Here is a 21997-nt window from a genome sequence, read left to right as displayed (position 1 = left end):
ACATACAGACACTCAAATATGTACTTATACTTATATAGATTAGCTTCATTAGTATGTATTTAAATAACTCTTATTTTTTTCAACCTCTTTAACATGACGGACTAATGATCTTTACACAGTTATCAAGCACCAAATGATATTTTTCATAATAATTGATTTGTTCTAACAATTATTCGAGTGAAGGAAAATATTTTGAGTTTGTGGATTGAATTATAATCCCTGTTTTTCCAAGAAGAATAAAAAAATATTAGGTAAAACGAATATTCATAAAAATCATGTTTACAAAATTTTAATACATATAAAAACGTAGCATTTAATTAAATGTGCTGTAATCATAACGTAAAAATTAAAATTTATATGTGAGCGTGTTCTCTGAAATTAATATTTCAAAGTGAACATCAGTGTTTTTGCACGATTTATATGATTTATATGAACTAAACGACATCGATCAATTCCAAACAGTAGTAAAAAAAATAATTGATTCTATGCCATTTAATTTGTTGGAAGTTTAAAAACATTACGTCTTGTGCGCACCTTTAGACTTCGTAGAGTCAGCACAACAAAAGTAGACGTTTAAACAAAAGTATCGGAAGACAGCCAATTTACAGATTGTTAAAAAAATAAAAATTATTTTTACTGACGAAGTAGCTATCGCTCGCTACTCCGTCCGCGCGGAAATAAAAAAAAACTTAAAAGTATCCTATGTGTTCTTCCAGACTATGTTATACAAATTTGTGTGCCAAATTTCATCAAGATCCGTTGAGTGGTTACGTAGATACCTTCAAACAAACATCCATCCATCCATCTAAACATTCACATTTATAATATTAGTAAGATGTGATGATTATTTAATAAATGTTTTTCTGTAACTTTTGTAGACGGTTATTCAAATTTATTTCTACGCCCAGTGATTCTGACTGTACTTTTAGTATCAAGCATTCGACGAAAATGATAATTGGCAGCGACATTTTTATGATCGAGTATGCATATTAATGTTTTGAAATAATAACTTGAGAAACATATAATAATATCCTATGAATATGTAAATAATTTAATGCTATGATTTATAATTGCTTAATTAAGACACATATTATATTAATTACAAACCTTTACTAGGTCGCCGATAAATAATTATATAGATAGATAACAAATGTATATACTCGTAGATAGAGATAGTAATATTGTTTCTATTTACTTCATATCTATATCTTCAGAAATGTTTCCCTTATTTCTTGTTTATGTTGATAGTAGCGCCAAAATTAAAGAAATGATTAACTTACTAAATTCACTGCATATTGGAACCAAATAATACAGATGTTAAGAAAATATCCTCCTTTGAAATCTAGCTCAAAATTTAATTGTGAGATGTAAAACATCCGACGAATTGCATTAAGTGATACTAGATAGTTTCTTCTTAATTGTTTTCGACATAACTGTTTCCATAGAAACGAACAATTTTTAAGCTTTTCAAGATTTATTACAATTATCCTATATGAATATGCGCATTTATTATTACTTTTAAAAATTACGGTCGACTATTAATTCGTTAACCAATTATAGCTACCGCTATAGACCGGCTTATGTGTGTTTTTCAACATCCTGTTTAAGACTGGTAGTCGAAATGTAAACGGCAAAGCTGTTTCGACACATTACGCTAAATTAACTCGACGCCTTCGCACGGCGATGTCTCAAATTTTAGCACATTGTCAGATTAACCTATTGTGATAAAAATATACCGTTAGCTCAACGCTTAATAATAAGAAATAATGTTGAAATAATATCTTCTAATAAACATAACAAAGCATTTTTTTCTAATAAAATGGAATTTGAGGAACTGGAATCTGTTTTGAAATTGGCCACTTAATTAACAGATACAAAATACTGCTATATTGCTTAATTTCATTGTGAGTTTACTGAATAAGGTTTAAAATTGCATGCAGTTTAAAACTGATTAACATGCCGAAATCCTTTTCTTATTTGTGAGTTTGTAATCTTACTATGTTATTCTTATCATACTAATATTATATATGCAAAAGTTTAAATAGATGGATGGAGGATGAGATCGATGTTTGTTAGAAGTTATTTCTGGAAAGCTCAACAAATCTTGATGAAATTTGGCACAGATTAAAACACATAGAATGAAGTTTTTTTTAATCAAAGCGGACGGAGGCGCGGGCAAAATCTAGTTCAAAATCAGTATTTTTTGTCTTCTATATTCTTTATAACATCATTCTTTTAACTCATTTGGGTCAAACAGATGTAATATTCTTCGCGTGTTTCCCGTTGGACCACCGATCCATAGAATCTATAGAATCAAACGGCCCAACGGGAAACACCGTGATTTGGGAGTTATCAGGCAGTTATTAAGAAGGCTTCCATGATTTATGATTTTGATAGAAGGTGAGTAGTATGTCATACAATTTTGTTCATACATATATTAGAAAAAGCTCATTGGTCTTTGGTATCAAAAGCTCCAAAAGTACTGAACATTGCGGTAAAAATGTAGTAAAATTTTACAACTATAAATATGTAGAATAGTGTACGATCTTGCCCTACAAGGGGGTGTCCAGGCAGATGTGAAAGGGAATGCTCGTATTTATTCTGCAGGATGCATGCGGCCGGACAACAGCCGTCCGTTATGTTGTAAAACATCTGCCGCCGTTTCACGCTTGCCTTTTTCCAATTTTCCATCGACACTTCTTAAAGTCGCTTCTCATAAAAGTTTATGTTTGTAGAAAAGATCAATATTCACCGACGGACAAACGTACACTGCCATTGGTCATGGGGTTTTGACATAAGTAACCGCATTATGATGACATTAAATGATTGTAGACTTTGTGTCTTTGTTATATGAATGAAAATCGAATGTGTTTGTATGGTTTTGATCATACGTTAGGTGGTCGGAAGACATGCCAGTGCGTCATGCGTGTTAAATAGCGTTGAACAATTCTTTAGAAGTGCTTATTAAAATATTTGTTGTTGCGACGTTATTTATTTGTATACGGCGGTGCTTTGTGCGCCGCGACCGCCGCGCCGCGTCTCGGCCGCCTGTGCTTGGGTGTCGCGGCGCTATTGTGGCGCACTGTGACCAATCCTTTTTACAAAAATATGTATTATAACGGTGCGAAATTTATTTTTCTCTTAAAATTACACATTACATCATCTCTCGACCGCATTTTTCTTATTAAACATTAAATATTACTTATAGATGTATGATGAATAGAGACCAGGATATATGTGTATTGTTTTACCATGTACATAACTTCATACATAAAACAAATCAAGTTGTTGTCTATTACCTGTAGAACGAACTGTAACTCACATCTCGATGTCTGCACTTAATGCGGGAATATACAAATGAATCAATTAAATAGAATCGATTATGCCGGCTCCAAGCTCGCCGACTTCTGATTCGAATCCTCGCATAGAACGAATCAAAGCAATTATTACGTACCCAAAAGGGAAAATTAAATTGGGCATCGGCTCGACGCTCTCAAAGACCCGGACCCGTTAAAACATTATGAGCCGTACCATTTTTATCTTCTCTGATCTCAAAACCAGCGCGTCCTAAACTTTTGAAAAAATTGAAGTCAATGCAAAATGTATGTATCCCTAAATCTTCCCGCTTCTGAACAATCTATATTGCACAAACATCCTACTTGTCTCAATCTAATAATTATTAAGATCTAATTGTCGTGTGTAGTTTAATCTGTCGATTCAATTTAATTCACTGTTAACATCATATTTCTTGAATCGTAGATCAATGGTATGTATTCTCAAGTTCCCTGGGATTCAGTTTAAGAATCGCTGGTCCAAACCTGGAGCCAGTTGATTCCCGCAGACGCACCGGCGCAGAGGGAGCGGGACACATTGCGAGGGAAAAGGAGAGCATGACCGACCGTCAGAGGTCGAATTTAAACGTGGAATGTTTATGGTTCTACCGTTTTATTTTACTCTTCGACCGGCAAACCATTAAATATTGTTTCAATTGAATGCGGCCAGATCTGAAGCTGTCTAATAGAGTAGATTAAAAATGTTGACGGCTGATTGATTTGAATTTGCAATCGCGTAGCGTTTTAGATGTGTATCGGTGATTCTACTACTTGTATTACGGTCGATATCTAGTCTTTTTTAGGTAGTAATAAAATTTCATATCTAAGTGAGATGTCATAATAATAATAAAATGTAAATTATTTGCCATATTTGGTCGACACAAAAGCAGATGTATCAATTGATCATACCACCATTATCTAGTCAACAACCACAATACAAATGTTTGGGGATTTTAATTGGTAGTGGTGCCCTATCGAAGTATTTCTGCCTTTCTTTGCACCTTTTATCATTTTTGGTATGGGCAATGTTACGAAGAGTCAATGCTAACAGTCCAGAACAGTCAAGTAAGTTTAGGATATAAAATTGAGTACATTTATAAATGAAAATGGCTAGAGTTTGAACCTCGCACAAATGGTATAGTACAGCGAGAGTGATATCGAATTACAAAGGTTTAGTGGGCACCGGCGTGCTGTATGGCTGCAAGCGGCCACCAGCATTGTGGCCGATTGGGCACGGCGCCGCGCACTGAGCCCGCTGTTGTGACACGGGCGCATCACACGCGCCGACACTACGGCTGTTTGCATTGTGCGCCCGTGACGCATTGCCTCTTTGGACCTCGCCGCACTTTATGGACCTCAGCTTTGTTGTATTGAATAAGGCCGATGTAAAGCAGGTCCGTCTTAACAATTACAGAAGACCTAGGCACGACCTCGGCCTATTGTCTCCGCTTTTGTGAGGACGACGAGCAGACGTGATGTCGCAAACCGGGCAGACTTAACGACGCTGCAAAATCTTACATATTAATTGTCGATATTTAAATGCAGATTTGTCTTAAAATCATTTTGTTATGATCCACACCATTCAAATACGATTGATTTCCATTTTAAAAATAACAGAAAAGAATTTAATGTCCCCACAAATTGATTCTGTTCAAGTCTTTCGAGTTAATCGTCTTAAGTTGTAATAAATTTTAAATCATAGCCATGTCAAATAATGTTTGAAAGTTTGGTGACATAACAACTTAAAAAGTTTAACAGTTCTTGTTAATAATTTCAATTAAAGACTACAATGAACGTAAGTGTGGGCATTTTCAAACGTCGAAATGAACAATAGCATTGCTGTACAAAATTCGACAAATTAAACGGCAAAAAAATGATAAAAAATTGGAGTATTCAAAGTCATTGCAGTGCATATCGTCGATCAATTTAAACTATTTTTTAAACTCTTTTACCAATTTTTAAAAATCTTTAGTAAATACTTTGTTGTTCTTATATAAAGTTCCTTTAGTCGAGATTTTCCGTTTGTTGTAACGAATTTAGAAACATGATGTAGTAAAAATTAATAAAAAATACAGCAATATGAAAGAGTTCTTAAAACTTTATTTCCAGGAAATTTTTAAACATTTACTTTAGCTATTTGTAGATGTAGGTATAAATGTTACTTGTTGTTTCAAGAGAATGTTCATTCCGTAACAGAATATATTACAGCAGTAATAGGCGCATGTCATTAAAAAAGGTTCATTGCGTTATAAGTACAAAACAGTCTGGCTATTAGTCGGTATGTAGAGATAACTAGACGTCAATAGAACTGGTGCCATTTTCATAACATTTGTCTGAAATAAGTATATACTCTGTACTCTGTATGCAAGCTGCAATTTTTTTCAATCAAACAAGTGAAGAATTTGCAGAAGATTAAAAGAGAGGTAAAAAATTAAAAAAACAACATATAAACATTTAACATACATACCGTATATTTCTTTTATATATTAACGCTACAATAAGTTATGGTTATTTATAGTATATAAGACTTATTTATATATTTACAAACGTATTCATCTAACACAAATATCACAGTTCTTAATAAAGACAAAAATATAAACTATACAATTTTAAGTGAAGGTGAGTTGTTAACATTTAATATCGTCGATGAGTTTTCGGCAGTCTTTGAGCGTACTTGTGCGCTTCCTGAAAAATTAAAAAGTTTATGTTAATATACAATTATATTTTCTCATCATGTAATTAGCTCCCAGTTATGTTATTAAATATGAATATTAAAAGCAATCTTTTAAGCATCTAGATTGAATGATCTTAACTAAACTTGATGTAGTATTTTAATTCCTATCTACGTGCCTAATTATGACTTAATAAGATTAAGAAAAAAATCTTATACAAAAAAGATATTTAAGTTAATTTTTATGAAAGTTCTGATAAACAGACTTACGAAAGAGGAAGTGCATTTTAAATTAAAAAAAGAATTTATTTTAAATGTAATTTATAATTTGTAATACTTGCCTACTTTTATTTTATATTTCGCAATTTAATGTCTAATAAAAATTAAATCCATTGTATACGAAGTCTTTAGACTTTCCGGTCTACATTTATAACAATGATTTGTAAAGACTTTAAAATTAAGTTAAAAACTGTGAAATAAACTGTAACGGTCTATGAGAACATTGAACAAATCGACGAGCTGCAGCGATAGAGTAATCAGATCCTATATTTAAGTAAAAAATAATATTGACTTCCATTCAATCGAGTCTAAACATAGTTTTTCCTCACTTCGTTTTCACGACGATAATTACATCTCTCTTATGTGACATAGGACTTAAGCCTATACAATTAAGGGTCACCCTAAGCGGACTGCTTCAGGCGGTTGGTAGTTTTTTTTAGCTTTGACTTCAAATTGCGGTTTATGTATATTGAACGACAAATGCCGATCTCTCAACACCGATCGCTTTGAAACTGTGGGTATCGGGTGTAAAACAGCTCGTGTGTGGAGGCCCTTACGAACTGTTTTAAGAACTTACGAACTTTATATTGCAAACCCGAATAGTTCATATAACTGAATTCAACGAAATTGGTAAATTATATTCACGCATTTTACTACTTGATAATGTCATTTATTATCTACGGATTTGTTATGGAAAGTTTTAGTGTTTAAATTGATGATACAGACCTGTCTGTTTTTAATATGTCTGTGATTACAACTTTATAAAGGTAAAATTGTTTAGATAAGATTGTTATAATTTCTCATATCTATTAAATTCCACTTTAGTTACTTACAGCTTTGACTTATAGAAGGACATTAAAATCTTACCTTTATATTGTTTCCTTTAACGCTGTATTATTAGCACAATTGACGACAAATTTAAAATCAAACTCTTCTTTTCCTAATTTTTTTGTTCACTAATTTTCTAACACTTGTAGGCGTAAAATTAAATGCCTCTAGAGTTCCTTATAACTAGAGCTAATTCTGAGATCTTTACAAAACGATGCTACCTGTTAACAAAGAAAAAGCAATGATTAATAGGGAGGTCTATCACCCAAATTGATACCAATATTATATGATTTTCTAGTGGCTTATGTCAATAGAAAAAGTAGACATGACCCAACATGAAAACCACTGCTAATGTTAAAAATAAAATTCGTAACGTACTCGAGATAAAGGAGTATACCAGCTGTCAACCGCGACTCCGTCAGTGCGGAGTAAAAAACTTAATTTTAATTATCATACTTATCTAACTTTATTTTATATCAATTTAAATTTAAATTAAATTTTTTGATCCCACTGTCAAATTATTTTATAATTTTGTGGGACATAGTTCTATTTTAGGTTTTTATTGTATTGTAAATAAATAAATAAATAATAATAATAATAATAATAAGTAGCATATGTGTTCTTCCAGCCTATGTTCTATATTTATGCCAAAAGCGAGTAAAAGGGATGACTTTATGTCTTTGTATAGGAAATTCTGCAGTGGAAATCCTGAGTAACAAACTATCAAATTATTACCATGGGTTTCTGAGACCAAAATATCCGTTAAAGCATACTGTTATCTCTATTTTGTTAATGATAAAGATAGGTATGACGATATATTTTAAATAGAGTTTTGGTCTTAGAAACCCACGGTTAATGGTGCAAATACAAAGGCCCGTTATTTCAATAGGACTTCTATATGTCAAGATCGATTTGAATGTCAGTATCACAATGAGCGATACAAACGCACAGTCGGTTAGTAAATAGTTTTATCCATTGTTTTGTGTAAAAGTTCATAGTTTATATTGTATTATTTTGATTTATGCTTATCACTACATATTACAAAACAAAATCGTTCGCATATTCACTTGTAAAACAAAAAGATCAAACACTAAACAGGTTTTTCAATATTCGTAGTACATGTTATTGATAAATGTTATTTATAGAGTCTATAGGCTTTTATACTTTAGCTGAGGAATAAATATAACTTTTGTAAAATATGCAATTGGTTTGAAACTACTTCAGAAATATCTAGGCTTATATTCTTTGCTACACTGTGTCTTCTTTAGCTAGCTAGTTTATAATAGAGCTGCATAATACTTCTATAAAAATTAAGTTTAATGTGCATTAGCTACATTGCACTTAAACGAAACTTGCACAAAAGAGGTAACAACGTTACCTACGACAGGGCGGAACTGTTTATCAATCGCTACGGTGTAGCTACGACATAATGTATCCGGTTTAACTACGACAACAGTCAAACTTATATTTCAATCGTGTAAAACAAACACTGAAATAATGGACGTCAAATCAACTTAGATGAAATATTGTATTGCCCAATTTACGTTAAATTTAGTTATTATAAAATTAAATTAAAATGTAGACGTATTTTTATTTCAATTTGCATTGCAAGGCCTCGATTACTTGTCTATATGTAGGAGGTTTAACTTATTATTAAAAATAAATAAAAAAATAAATGAAGGAGAAACTTGAAGCAATTGTATGCCATACATTTAAGGATACTATTATAACCTTATAATTTTAAAATAAATTATATATATCACTTGTGTGAATGATTATACCTTAAAATATATTTTTGGGGGATTTTTTTATAAGAGAACGAGCGACGGAGGTGATCAACGAAACCCATGGACATCCACAACACCAGAGAAACTGCAGATGTGTTGGTGGCCTTTAAGGAAATGGTATGCTCGCTTCTTGAAGGTCCCTAAGTCGTATTTCTTTGTAAATACCGCCGTTCCACAACGCGACTGTGTGAGGCAGGAAATTCCGCGAGAATCGTACTATTGTGGAATACCAGCCATGTATGTGAGAAAAACAATAATTCTTGCTTATTATTAGTTCTTAAGAAAGGTTAAGAAGGTTAATTAACATTGTAAAAAAGGTTAATTAAGTTTTCGCGTATGCTCGTGGTTACACTTGTTGGTTTTATTTTGAATGCTTAAATTTTTGTAGGTGTTGAGGACTGTACTTGTATCTTAATCTTAAGTAATTTGATTCACATGACCTCTACTTATTATCTTTGGCTATTTTCGGTTTTATTTAATTAATATCTTGTTAACAACTTTTTTTACATTTTCTTATTTCCATTTGCAGACAGTCAGTATCGTAATTTCTTAATATCAGTAGATTAAATTTGTATTCTAAGTACCTAATTCATTACATTGCTAAAATTATCAGCTTATAATCTTAGAAGTCATTTTAAAAACTAACATCATATTGAAAGTGCGAGATCATATTATAATCTTGATGTTTCCAGTCTCAAATTTTAACAGTATTATTTTTATTATTATGTAACTTATCATAAAAATATTAGGTATATTATTAAAAATGTTATGTTTTGTATATTATAAATAATTCATTACATTGCTAACATTGTCAGCTTATAATCTTAGAAGTCATTTTAAAAACTAACAGCATATTGAAAACTGCGAGATCATATTATAATCTTGATGTTTCCAGTCTCAAATTTTAACAGTATTATTTTTATTATTATGTAACGCATGATAAAAATATTAGGTATATTATTAAAAATGTTATGTTTTGTATATTATAGGTTCATAAGTATGAGTTTTTTACTGCTGCATTAATATTTTCAAAACAATACAAATCATCACAAACAATTTTATTTCATTGTTTAGTTTATTGTAATGAGATTTTATCAGCGTTGCTTTGGCATGGAATAACAATTAAGTTGTCAGACAACTTACTGTGTAACAATATATTACATATTTGGTTCAACGTGGTGCAGGAGAAGCTTTTGTGTCCGTGAAGATGTTTAATAAATCAAATTTAAAATAGTTTATTTAAATTTGTATGTTTTGTGTAGAATAACTTGTAAGTTGTACTCTTCTTGTTGCTATTACTTGAATAATTAATTTTAGTTTGTGAAAAATTAAATAACTTTAATTCAGTAAGCGTGCAGCGAGTTTACGTTTAGTTAATTAGTAATCACCAACGTCTATCCGACCACAGCACCAAGAGGACTGTAGTTACGTTTTCGTTCTAAGAAAGGAGTAAGCGCTCCTATTTAGAACAGCTAACAAATATATGACTACTTACCATTCATGAATTAAGTGTGTAATGTGAGAATTGGCTGGTGTCGCGCCACGTCCAAAGCGGGGGCAGGCAGGACTGCTGCAGGCCCGCCAGCAGTTCGGCGTGGTAGCGCTGCGCCGCCACCAGGTATGGGTTCGGCGGTAGCGCCAGCGGGCAGCGCGGCGGTGGCGGCTGCGGCTGCGCGGGCGGAGATGGCGAGCTGCGATTCGGCTCTGGCTCCAGCAGCGCGTCTATCGTGAACGCTCGTCGAGGCCGCGGACACGCCGGCAGCAGCGCCGACGTGTCCGGCACTTCGATCGGCTCGGGACTTGGTCTCGGACAAATTGTCACGGGAGCGTACATTCCACTCGATAAGCTCGCCGATGGCAGAGGAGCGTTCGCTTGGCGCGCTAAAAACGCCCTGTTGAAGGTCGCCAAAGCTGCTAACTCGGCGTTCAGGCTATCCTTCTCGCCTTTGTGTAGCTTGAAGCGCTTGCGACGGCGCAGTAGCGAGCCGTTCTCGAACATGTCGAAGGCCTGCGGGTGCAGCGTCCAGTAGGCGCCCTTGCCTGGCCGATCGGGCCGCCGCGGCACCTTCACGAAGCAGTCATTGAAGGAGAGGTTGTGGCGCAGTGAATTCTGCCAGCGTTGCGTGTTGCGCCGGTAGTACGGGAAACGGTCTGTGATGAAGCGGTAGATCTCTGACAGCGGCAGCATACGCTCCGGGGAGCTCCAGATGGCCATGGCGGTGAGAGCGATGTAGGAAAAGGGCGGCTTCTGGTCGCCGTAGGAGTCGCGTGTGGGTCGCGGCATATCGTCGCGGTTCTGGTTGCGCCGCGTACTTGCGGGGCGGACGTCTCTCGCGGCGTGTCGGCTGGCGCGCACTGTGGGCGCGGGCCGAAGCGCACCGGGAGGGGCCGTGGGCCCGCCCTGCGCGTTCTCGCCAATCGCGAGACGCCGGCTCTGTTTGTCGTTTTGTCGGCGCCGGGCTCGGCTCACAGAAGAATTTAAATTGTTATCACGTTTACATTATACGAAATTTATTCGACACCAAGACTCGAGCTTGTTTCGAAATTGCAATGATTAAAGAAGTGGATAGTTATTGATGTCGGCGTGAGCGCCGCGCCGCCGCTCGGACATCATCGGCATTAATAGCACCCCACTCCACTGCGTGTCATCTTTTCAATCACATCTGAGTGTGAACAATTTGTGTCTTTTTCTAAATAATTCAGTTATTTTAAAAAATGAAAGCTGTACTAGTTGCACTTGCATTTAGGTAGGCTGATAAGCCATTACCCATCAACCGTGGCTGGTACAACTATAATATCAATAATATCTATCCAATAAAAAGTCTCGTTGGACACGAGGGTAACGTTTTAGATAATTTCAAGAGACTAGTAAAATAATAAATTATAAGGACTGATTAGTAAACCCGTGTTGTTTATCAATCTGCGTCTATGTTTGGCTTGTGCACTCTCGACGGCAATCGTCCGTGGCTAATGCGTGGGGAGCTAACTATCGCTATTCAGATCCAACGATCCGTGAGGCGACAGCGCGCCCTCGCGGCTATTGAAGGAAGCTCAATGATGGGGAAACTCATGTTTACGACTGTCAAGAAAAACTCCAATTCATTGCACAGTGAATACTTTTATTCCATTTTCAACATTTCTAAGGGTCAATTCTACTAGACGACTGTCTTTCCACTAGACGACTTATCACATCGACGGATATCCAACGACTGGCCGAGCTCCTGACTCAATAATCAAACGCTGTTTCAACCCCACCATTCTCAATCCATTCGCCGGAAGTTGTCACAAAAGAGTGGCGGGGTCGAGCAGTGCTGCCATCTAAGAAAACTAAAACTACCTTTTATAAAATTATTACATTCGGCCATCCTACGAAATGTGTAGCCTCCTGGCACACTAAAACATCAGGAACTCTGCCAATTAATTACTTACTAACTTAAGTTACTTATTATAATTTTGAAGCCAACATAATAAAATCTTAATTTAATTTAACAATATAACTATAATACAATATTATAAAACAGTATAAAAGTATCTATTTTCCTCATAAAAGTATTCAACCTACGTAATAATTATTAGAGACTCAAGTAGAAGCTCTTATGAAAGATTTAAAATCGCAAGTCGATCAATCTAACCAAGAGCTTGATAAAAGTCTAGACTTCCTAACGGACCAATTAAAAAACATTGAAGGTAAGTTATCTACGTTAGCTGAGGAGGCGATCTGGAAAAACGGACATCGCTACTTGAAGAGCGATTAGATACTTTGGAACGTTTTCCTCTAAAAACAGCCGTTGAAATAAGAAACGTCTCTGGTAAAGAAGCAGAATCCAAATCCAATCTCCTACAAACTTTTGAGCGCCTAACTAATACTTTGGATGTTCAAATTGAGAAGAATGAGCCGACTCCACAACGTCTACAGTCGTTGTCGAATTTACCAATACTTGGACTGAAATGGATGTGCTAGCGTCTGTCAAAAGCACAGAAAAAACAGAACTGACGAACTAAACTCCAAGCAACTTCCTTTCGTCGGAGAAGTCATTCCAGTTTACATGTTATAAAGATTAAAAGAGATTAACAAAAATTAGAAGAGTACATTTTCTCGCCAGAGAATTAGCAAAGGCAGAAAAATACGCTCACAGCTGGGTTAAAAATGGTAAAATACTTTTACGAAAAACAGAAGGGGCATTGTCATTAAAAACGAAGATCAACTACATTCATTACGGACACAAAATAAAATATTCTACGTAGTACAATATTTAAACACATTTGTATAACATATACCGTCCATAATGTTACCTTGCTTGTTCATTTTATAAATGTAATATGTAGACACACTTTACTAAAACATAAAAATCAACACTCCCAAAATAATACAATTAACTGCCAATAATCAACTTACTCTTATCACACATACTACCACCGCATCATAGAAGTGTACAATGCCAGGCATACTTATAAAATTCACCTTAGTTCCCCAATTTGTTTATCATACAAGTATGCTAACCTTGAAATTAATGTTCCATAATACGGTTGCTTAATTTGTAAATACTGGTACTGTGTAAACATCAACACACTGTACGGCCTACTACTACTACCATTCGAGAACATTATATATCACTCATGTACACTAAATTTATGAAAAGTTACAATAAAAGTTGCAATATCCGTGTCATATTACTAATCTACAATATCTTATATACAATGATATAAATATCAATTTCACACTATCAACTAACATTATTAAAACTCATGACGATAAAAATACATCATCCCTCCAATAGTGTCAACTTCATGAAAACTGTTATTGTCAATTAATAACGAAGCACGAATTTTGTTTACAAAATCAAAACATACGTTTTATCAATTTAAACCTCTATTAATATTATGTATACACATACTAAGGCACTCTGATGTTTTACAAAACAAACAGCCCTAAACGTAGTACTTATATCCATTCATTTTTTTTTTTGTAGGAGTACTAATGTACCCTTAATTATATCCGACATACAAATAATGTACCACACAATCTCAATAATTAATGATAACATCGACAACATTGTACCATCTAAGGCAGAAACCTGCACATATGAAGAATTCAACTCGTTAATAAAATCACCAACACATAAACTAAAGATTCTAACACAGAATATAAAGAGTATATTGTGCAATTTTAACGGTTTCCTATTACTTCTTTCCAGAATAGCAATAAGGCCTGGCACCATTATTTTATTAGAATGCTGGTTTAACAATTCTTTATGTATCCCTTAAATAAAGGGGTACAATACTAGTAGTCTAGAATTTTTAAATAAAACCAAAACGATGGCATAATGATATACACTAAAAACTATTTACACTGTGATTCCTTTGAACATAAACTTTCAGATGCTACCTGTATTATAACAAATAAAAAAATGGTATTATCCTAAAGTCCATTAACAGATCGCAATCATTTCATAATGTAATACCATTCCTTAAATCATTAGAAGAACTATAATCTCATGTAAGAATTATAAAAAAAAACATCGTAATAACAGGTGATATGAACATAATGTTCAAAATGCTCTCACCGACCACGATACCATATTCCTTCCTAGTCATGGATACTAACCAAACAAAACCCTTTTTCACTATCACTGTTACCAAGACTAATTACAAAGAAGTTTCTGAAACAATCAAAGCATCAGACCTCTCAAAAATATTTATTACTGCTGATTGTAACTTGGCCACAAACTATCTTTTAGATAATATATCTAAACCAATTACCAGACACTAAAAAAAACTCTGGATCTTGACAGGACTATTAAGGTGCATGAAAAATAGAGATCGAATGCATATGAAATTACGAAATCAACCTGTTAATTTTATTTATATTGAGACATATAAACGTTATAGAAATCACTGTAAAACCCTTCTTAGAAAAGCAAAAGCCAATTATGAAATAGAACGTCTGAGGGAAGCTAGTAAAGCGAAAAATATGAAAATAACGTGGCGAATCATAAACGAAATTACACATTTTAAAACAATTCCCAAGGTATCAAAAGATCTTCTAGAAAATAACCAACTATAAAAATAAAAAAAAAAAAAAGCAGTCAACGATGTGAATAGTTATTTTGTTAATATAGGTAAAGCTCTCGCAGAAAATATTGCTCCCGACACTGATATAAGTAATAGTCTACAGCCAACTAATACAACACTAAATTCCGTGATCCTAACAGATGCCGATATACCTGAAATTCTGAACACCATTAACGCGTTAAAAATCGATAGCTCCATGGGCTGGGACAATATTACCTCCGCTGTACTACGCCAAAATAGTTACTTGCACCAGTCATAACACACATTGTTAATCTTTCCCTACAGTCAAGAGTCTTTCCTAAATCTCTTAAACATGGCAAAAAATACCTATGCACAAAAGTGATGATAAAATGATTGTTGGTAACTACAGGCCCAATTCCATATTAACACATTTATCGAAGGTTTTTGAAAAGATAATTAACAATAGATTGGTCAGTTATCTAGAACACAACAACATGTTCTCTAAAAATCCATTTGGCTTCCGAAGAAATAGGTCGACTTCAAATGCTGTACTAACATTAACAGAATATGTCGCCAAAAACTATCAGAAAGAAGAGTATTGCTCTATTTCTAAATCTTGCAAAGGCCTTTGACACTGCGCCAATACCGCTACTTTTAAACAAGTTAGAAGGTCTTAAAAACAAGGAATCAAAAATGTTCAACTTAACCTTTTCAAAGACTACCTCTCGGATAGGACACAGAGCATAAAGATAGGACCTCATATAAGTGACCCCTTAACAGTTAGCTGTGGTGTTCTGCAGGACAGTATACTAGGGCCTACCCTCTTTCTAGTTTATATAAACGAGCTTTGCAACCTCCCAGTCGATCGCGGTATCATTATCACTTATGCTGATGATACAGTTTTAGTTGTCCAAGGAGACACCTGGCCTGAGACTTCAGACTTCGTGGCTCAGAAATAATAGATTAACATTAAATATAGAAAAAACAAAGCATGTAACATTTTCCATTAAGAACCCGCAGAATTTCGAGTCCCTCTTTCTACTTGCACACACCTCATCTACCTGCCAAAACAGGTTCCCGAATATCATGTGTAAATGCCAGACCATACAAAAAGTTACCTCAATTAGATATCTTAGCGTAATCAATTAACTCAGCGAATCAGAAAATTAACTGCAGTTTTCAAAACATCAGGGTTTGTGCATATAAAAGACGTCATTAAAATGTTATATTACTCCCTATGTCAGTCTGTGCTAAGTTATTGTATTTCGTCTTGGGGAGGTTCAAATAAAATAAATCTTTTTCCACTCGAGAGAGCCCAACGCGGTATACTAAAATGCAGCACAAACCGCCCATACAGATATCCAACAGCTAACCTGTACAGGGAATGTAAAGTTCTTACAGTAAGGCAACTATATATACCGGCTCTTATCCTTCATCATCACTCATCAATTACATACAATCACGAGCTAATCTTCATTCAACGCTCCGCACATAATATATGTGAAGTGCCAAGAGTTCATACTACGTTTTCCGGAAAATTTTCATACTTCTTAAGCCCAATCTTACCTCTTTCAAATGCAAAAGATATTATTTCATATTATACTCATTGATTTAATTGTATAGAACCTTTTAATCCTTGATGCAAACATAGAACTTTACTTTTATAAACGTACATAAACATACTCACACACGCAATCATACATCAATACACACTCATCCTAACAAGCGTCCTTACATACACACATTTACTTTTATTCTCTCCTCTCTCAATTTTATTCCTCTTTACTTTCCTCCGTTTTGCGTACTTACGCTTCCTTGGTGAAGTTGTAGGTAGCGTACCTCCAACTTAGTCATCGTCTGACGTCATATCTAAATGTATTAAATCCCTGGAATCATGTCTCAATCTCTCTTATTTACATCAAAGTTCAGTCTCAGTCAAATTTAAAGTCATTCGATTCCTACGGTCCAGCGAGCATCATTGCTCACTCAATCATTAAGTTCAGTCGTTTCTTACAGTCCAGCGAGCATCATTGCTCACTCAATCATTAAGTTCAGTCGTTTCTTATAGTCCAGCGAGCATCATTGCTCACTCAATCATTAAGTTCAGTCGTTTCTTATAGTCCAGCGAGCATCATTGTTCACTCAGTCATTAAGTTCAGTCGATTCTTACAGTCCAGCGAGCATCATTGCCCGCTCAATCAATATCCAGCGTACATCATTGTTCGCTCAATCATTATCCAGCGAACATTCATTGTTCGCTCAATCATTATCCAGCGTACATCATTGTTCGCTCAATCATTATCCAGCGAACATTCATTGTTCGCTCAATCGGTATCCCAAAAACATGATATTTCTCCACTGTTTAATCGTTCGAAGCGAGTAATTTCAATAGACATAAATACAAAAAAAAAAAAAAAAGTAAGTAAATGATTCACACACAAATAAAGTTTCATACATAATAAAATAGAAACCTCTATTATTTATTTCCCTGTTGGGGGGTCTCGCTTGTATAACTATGAAATCATTACCCATATTCAATTTCCAAATATCCCGTAAAACGTTTAAAATTCTAAAGAATTCAAAATAGGTAGCATAAATATAAATAAAGAAAAGTGAAAATACGAGTTAAAATCACATTCGTTACTTATAAATCAATAAGTCATTAAATATATATTTTTAATAATGACGTAAATAATGATCTCGATAAAAAGTCTTTGTAACACTAGCTTTTATCCGCGACTCCGTCCGCGCTGAATAAAAAATAGAAAACGGGGAAAAAATTATCCTATGTCCTTTTCCTGGTTCTAAGCTACCTGCCCACCAATTTTCAGTCAAATCGATTCAGCCGTTCTTGAGTTATAAATGGTGTAACTAACACAACCCTCTTTAATATATATAGATATAGAAGATATGCATAATTTGTATTTTTGGAAAATAGCCGTGATCAAATGCAGTATGACAGTGTCATATTTGTGCAGTATCGAAAGTAAAATAAAAAAAAATAATAAAAAAAATAAAAATAAAAAAAAATTAACAAGCGTTATAGCTACTTTGTACTTTAAAGTAATTTTTTTTTTTAATGTAAATTAGTATTTAAAATTCTGAGGGCGTTCATACCTGGATTTTTATATCCCACTTCTGAAATGTCAAGAAAAACTCCAATTCATTGCACAGTGAATACTTTTATTCCATTTTCAACATTTCTAAGGGTCAATTCTACTAGACGACTGTCTTTCCACTAGACGACTTATCACATCGACGGATATCCAACGACTGGCCGAGCTCCTGACTCAATAATCAAACGCTGTTTCAACCCCACCATTCTCAATCCATTCGCCGGAAGTTGTCACAAAAGAGTGGCGGGGTCGAGCAGTGCTGCCATCTAAGAAAACTAAAACTACCTTTTATAAAATTATTACACGACATTACAAATCAAGCAATTCCTCGTTAAAATTTAACGATATCCAAAGTTCCCTCTTAAAAAATAAATAAAACGGAGAGTAGTTTTTCTTCTCATAGAGGTAATAATTAGATAATTTATCTGCAAAGTAATGATTAATGAAAATCGTTAATGTAAGTAGTTACACGAAGGAAAGGTATGTATAAGTACTGGAATTAAAGGAGTGTGTAATTAAAAATACTTCAAACACGTAATAGAATTGACATTCTCTAACTACAACTACATAGGTAGTTCATATTAGATAGGTATAAACAAGTTGATAAACTATCATAACGTAGCACTGCTGTTAGTTCCCACCGTCTCATCAGCAGTCTGTCTGAGTGTCGATTGTCGGCATCTGCGCAAATAGCCTCATTAAATTCAATCGTCAACACAGGAGCGTCGCTAACGCACTCCTATAATTTTGCGATATTAACGTAACACAACACATTATAGTGCCGCTGCTGAGTTGCCTTTTGTATGCCAAATATGTCGCCTCTATTGCCGCTGACATGGTCATGACGTTGTTTCTTTATGAGGGAAATAACACTTTTGTACCATCCTACAAGAAGGACATAAGTTACGTTTTTTATATGAGATGTTGCCACCAAAAATGTATTAAAAGATCACCAACGCCTATGGAAATCCGCAACACCAGAGGAGCTATAACAATAATCGTTGCCGGCCATTAAAAAAGAAGGAGTAATACGAAAAATAGGTTCTAATATCAAACTTCTCATTTAATACGTATGTATGATAACATAAATCTTGAGACTCGCATAGAGTTATAAAATAACAACGACGGAAAGGATTTACTTTACAGGGCATCCATAAATATTGTCATACTAAGCATTTCTTAAGAAGGTTTTCTAAGTTAAAATTTATTACAAGTGTAAGTTTTACCAACAAACTGTATCATATATTAAAGGTTATTTGTTGGGAACCACAAACAAATAGAGATTATCATCAGCTTTCTTCGTTTTTCCCTACGGAGTGTCAGAAAAATTCTATTTCCATACTATTTCTATTGGCTATCAATCCTTCCTATTTTATTTTATTATATGGTATACGAGATAGTGGCCACCTGAATTGGTCAAAGTAGCAAAGCGACCGTTACCCATAGACACCCGTAGTTGCAGATGCGTTGCCTACCTTAAATCGACAGAGGAGGGAATGCACAGAAAGCTATGCTCAAACCCACTTTCTTTCCCATCCCTACCTTACGAGAAATGGTTGGGAAGAGAAAGAGACCAAAATAGGCTAAAACCAAAAATAGGCCTCCGGTACACACACTCATCAAGCGAAACCCGGAATTGCTTCCACTTCACGCCTGTCTTCTGTGTGGTCATGGGAGTTCACCGGTCGATGCTCTAACTTGTAGCCATCCGTATACATTCTCATCTCATCTCTCCCCATACAGAAATATTTTTGAAATCTGTAATTTATCTAAGCTCACACTATCGTATAATATTAGGTTGGAAAATAATGCCTTTGAAGAGAAGAAGCATACTTTTCAGTTATATTACGACCATCTTCAGAATAAACTTACTGCTATTGTTAAACTCTAACATTCATATTTTTTTCTCTTATTCTCAACCCTATATTATATTATAGCAAGGAGATACACAATCAAAATTAGCCGCTTTAAACCTTGTCTAATTTTTGTCACAACCATAAAAAATACAAATGTTTGTAACGAAGGGGTTGGAACAAATTCGCCAAATACATTAATAATTGATAAAATAAAAAAATGAATTTTAAACGCATGACTCGCAACCCTTTTCAAGGGTATTTTGGGCGAAGACTAATGGCAATCGTAAGGGTTGTTTAAAACATTTTTTATTTCTATGAAATAGGCGGATAAAAGTATATTTATTATTGTAATTAAGGAAGTGCAATTTATTCCAATGTTATTTTCAATATTGTACAAATATAAAAGACATCTGTATGGCTTGCAGAGAACGTAACAAAATTATTTTATGTTCCAAAAATTTACTGCGACTGTGCATCGTCAAGGGGCTAGGAGACGTAGGGGGTGAAGCTGACCTCAACCCTAGAGAATCTAAAAAATGTTAAGTAGATATATAAACTATTAAGATGCCTCTATAGATCCACATAGATAATTAAAAACTACTTGTTTGTATTTTATTAATAAATTGCATCACATGAGTTCCCTTTGGAATAATTAAGATGTTTAATACAAGCCGGAAGAGGGAAGGGCGGGGGCTTAGATCTAGTCTAGATCACCGGCTGGCGACGCCCTTGCGACTGTGTTGGCATAAGAAAGTATATATGGGGCAGATGTAAGATGTGCTAGATCGAAACAATATTAATAAAAAGCATGTTTATTTTTTTTTCAAACGTAAGATCTAATTCACATTAGCACAAATCACAGAAGATAATAAAATAAATAACAATTATAAAGGCATAAATAAAAGTATTTTTCTAGATGCAATAAATTTGTAAAGTTTTAAAATAACAACGATCCCATATGGGAGCAATCATGACACCTTACGATACCACTCTAATGATGCTCTTTGTGAAGCCGCCGAACACACGGACAGACAAACAACAGCCTTGTTAATATGTGTGAATTCTATAAAATTGTTCACAAATATTTGCGTCTACCTGTTTTTTTACTGGCAATCTTTACACACGCCGCGATTAGATCAAGGGCGCTGTAAAAGCTTTTCGATTAAGTGTGGTGAATTAAGAATCGTTTGCGCAATCTTACACGGATCCAAATCGGTTTATGAAATAAATCTATGGCAGAAAGTTTTTAGTTGTTTAAGCAAAACAAAGGTAAAATATTAGAAAATAATAATCGATGTGGAATATGTAGGTAGAGTAATAGATGTGGAAGAAAAGATTTTTCATATTATTTACTACTAAACAGACTAGAATAGAAGTATTACAACTATACAAGACTAGAATGTGTAAAATTAGTTCAGTATTTTATGGGTTCTTTGAATGACAAAGAAGGTTTGTGACCTAAAAAATTTAACACAGTAAAATACAGTTGTTAATAAACCTTTTGGTTTGTTGTTTGTTAAGACATGCAACGAAATCGGAACGCATGTCGGGTTCAGCTAAAAGATTTTAGTAAGTATCTACTTTTCCTACGACATCTATTAGCCAAGAGTTAGAGTAAATAAAAGCGCTGTTCGTCAATATATCTCTATAAATTTTGCATGTCACGACGAAGCCACGATACTTCGCTGACACATAGTTACCTCTTTAAGCTGACAATGCGAGGTAATTAACTTGTAGCACCTATTTAACTCTAACAAGCAATTGGAAAGCTGGAACAAAATTATCTTGTAACTACGATGCGTCTTTATTGTAAAATGTTCGGATTAATTTTATTAAAAAACAAAAGATGACTAAAGTAAAATAAAATAATTGTATTATTACTGATATGAACTCATTAATCACAATATTGAAAATAAAAGTGGGGGTTTGTTAGTCGATTCTACTGACTGTGACTAATTTTCTTATTTATCATGATAAAAGGTTTATAGTTTATACACAATGGCTTTTGCCGGCGCCCTTCGTCCTCTCGGATTTAAAAAATAAATTCTGTTACTCGTAATAAATATAGTCTATATTAGGTACTCAGTGGTAGTGT

At 34.4% G+C, this 21997-nt stretch overlaps 1 protein-coding gene across 1 annotated transcript; it reads right to left on the bottom strand.

Annotated features, from left to right (window-relative positions):
• Positions 1 to 7201: 7201 nt before the first annotated feature.
• LOC106709288 (fork head domain-containing protein FD4) lies at positions 7202 to 11241 on the bottom strand. Its single transcript, XM_014501057.2, has 2 exons — positions 10393 to 11241; positions 7202 to 7331 (listed from the first exon to the last, which is right to left on the bottom strand). Exon 1 carries the CDS (start codon positions 11179 to 11181, stop codon positions 10396 to 10398), a length of 786 nt encoding a protein of 261 aa, XP_014356543.1. The 5' UTR covers positions 11182 to 11241; the 3' UTR covers positions 7202 to 7331; positions 10393 to 10395.
• Between the last annotated feature and the right edge of the window lie 10756 nt (positions 11242 to 21997).

Source organism: Papilio machaon, chromosome 2 (assembly GCF_912999745.1).
Source record: "Papilio machaon chromosome 2, ilPapMach1.1, whole genome shotgun sequence".
In the NCBI taxonomy this organism is placed as follows: Eukaryota; Metazoa; Arthropoda; class Insecta; order Lepidoptera; family Papilionidae; genus Papilio; species Papilio machaon.
Note: the sequence above shows the minus strand (reverse complement) of the source record. Positions and strands in the feature narration are given on the sequence as shown.

Coding starts and splice junctions, on each gene's coding strand:
- LOC106709288 (XM_014501057.2), bottom strand. CDS start 11,181: ATGCCGCGACCCACACGCGACTCCTACGGCGACCAGAAGCCGCCCTTT.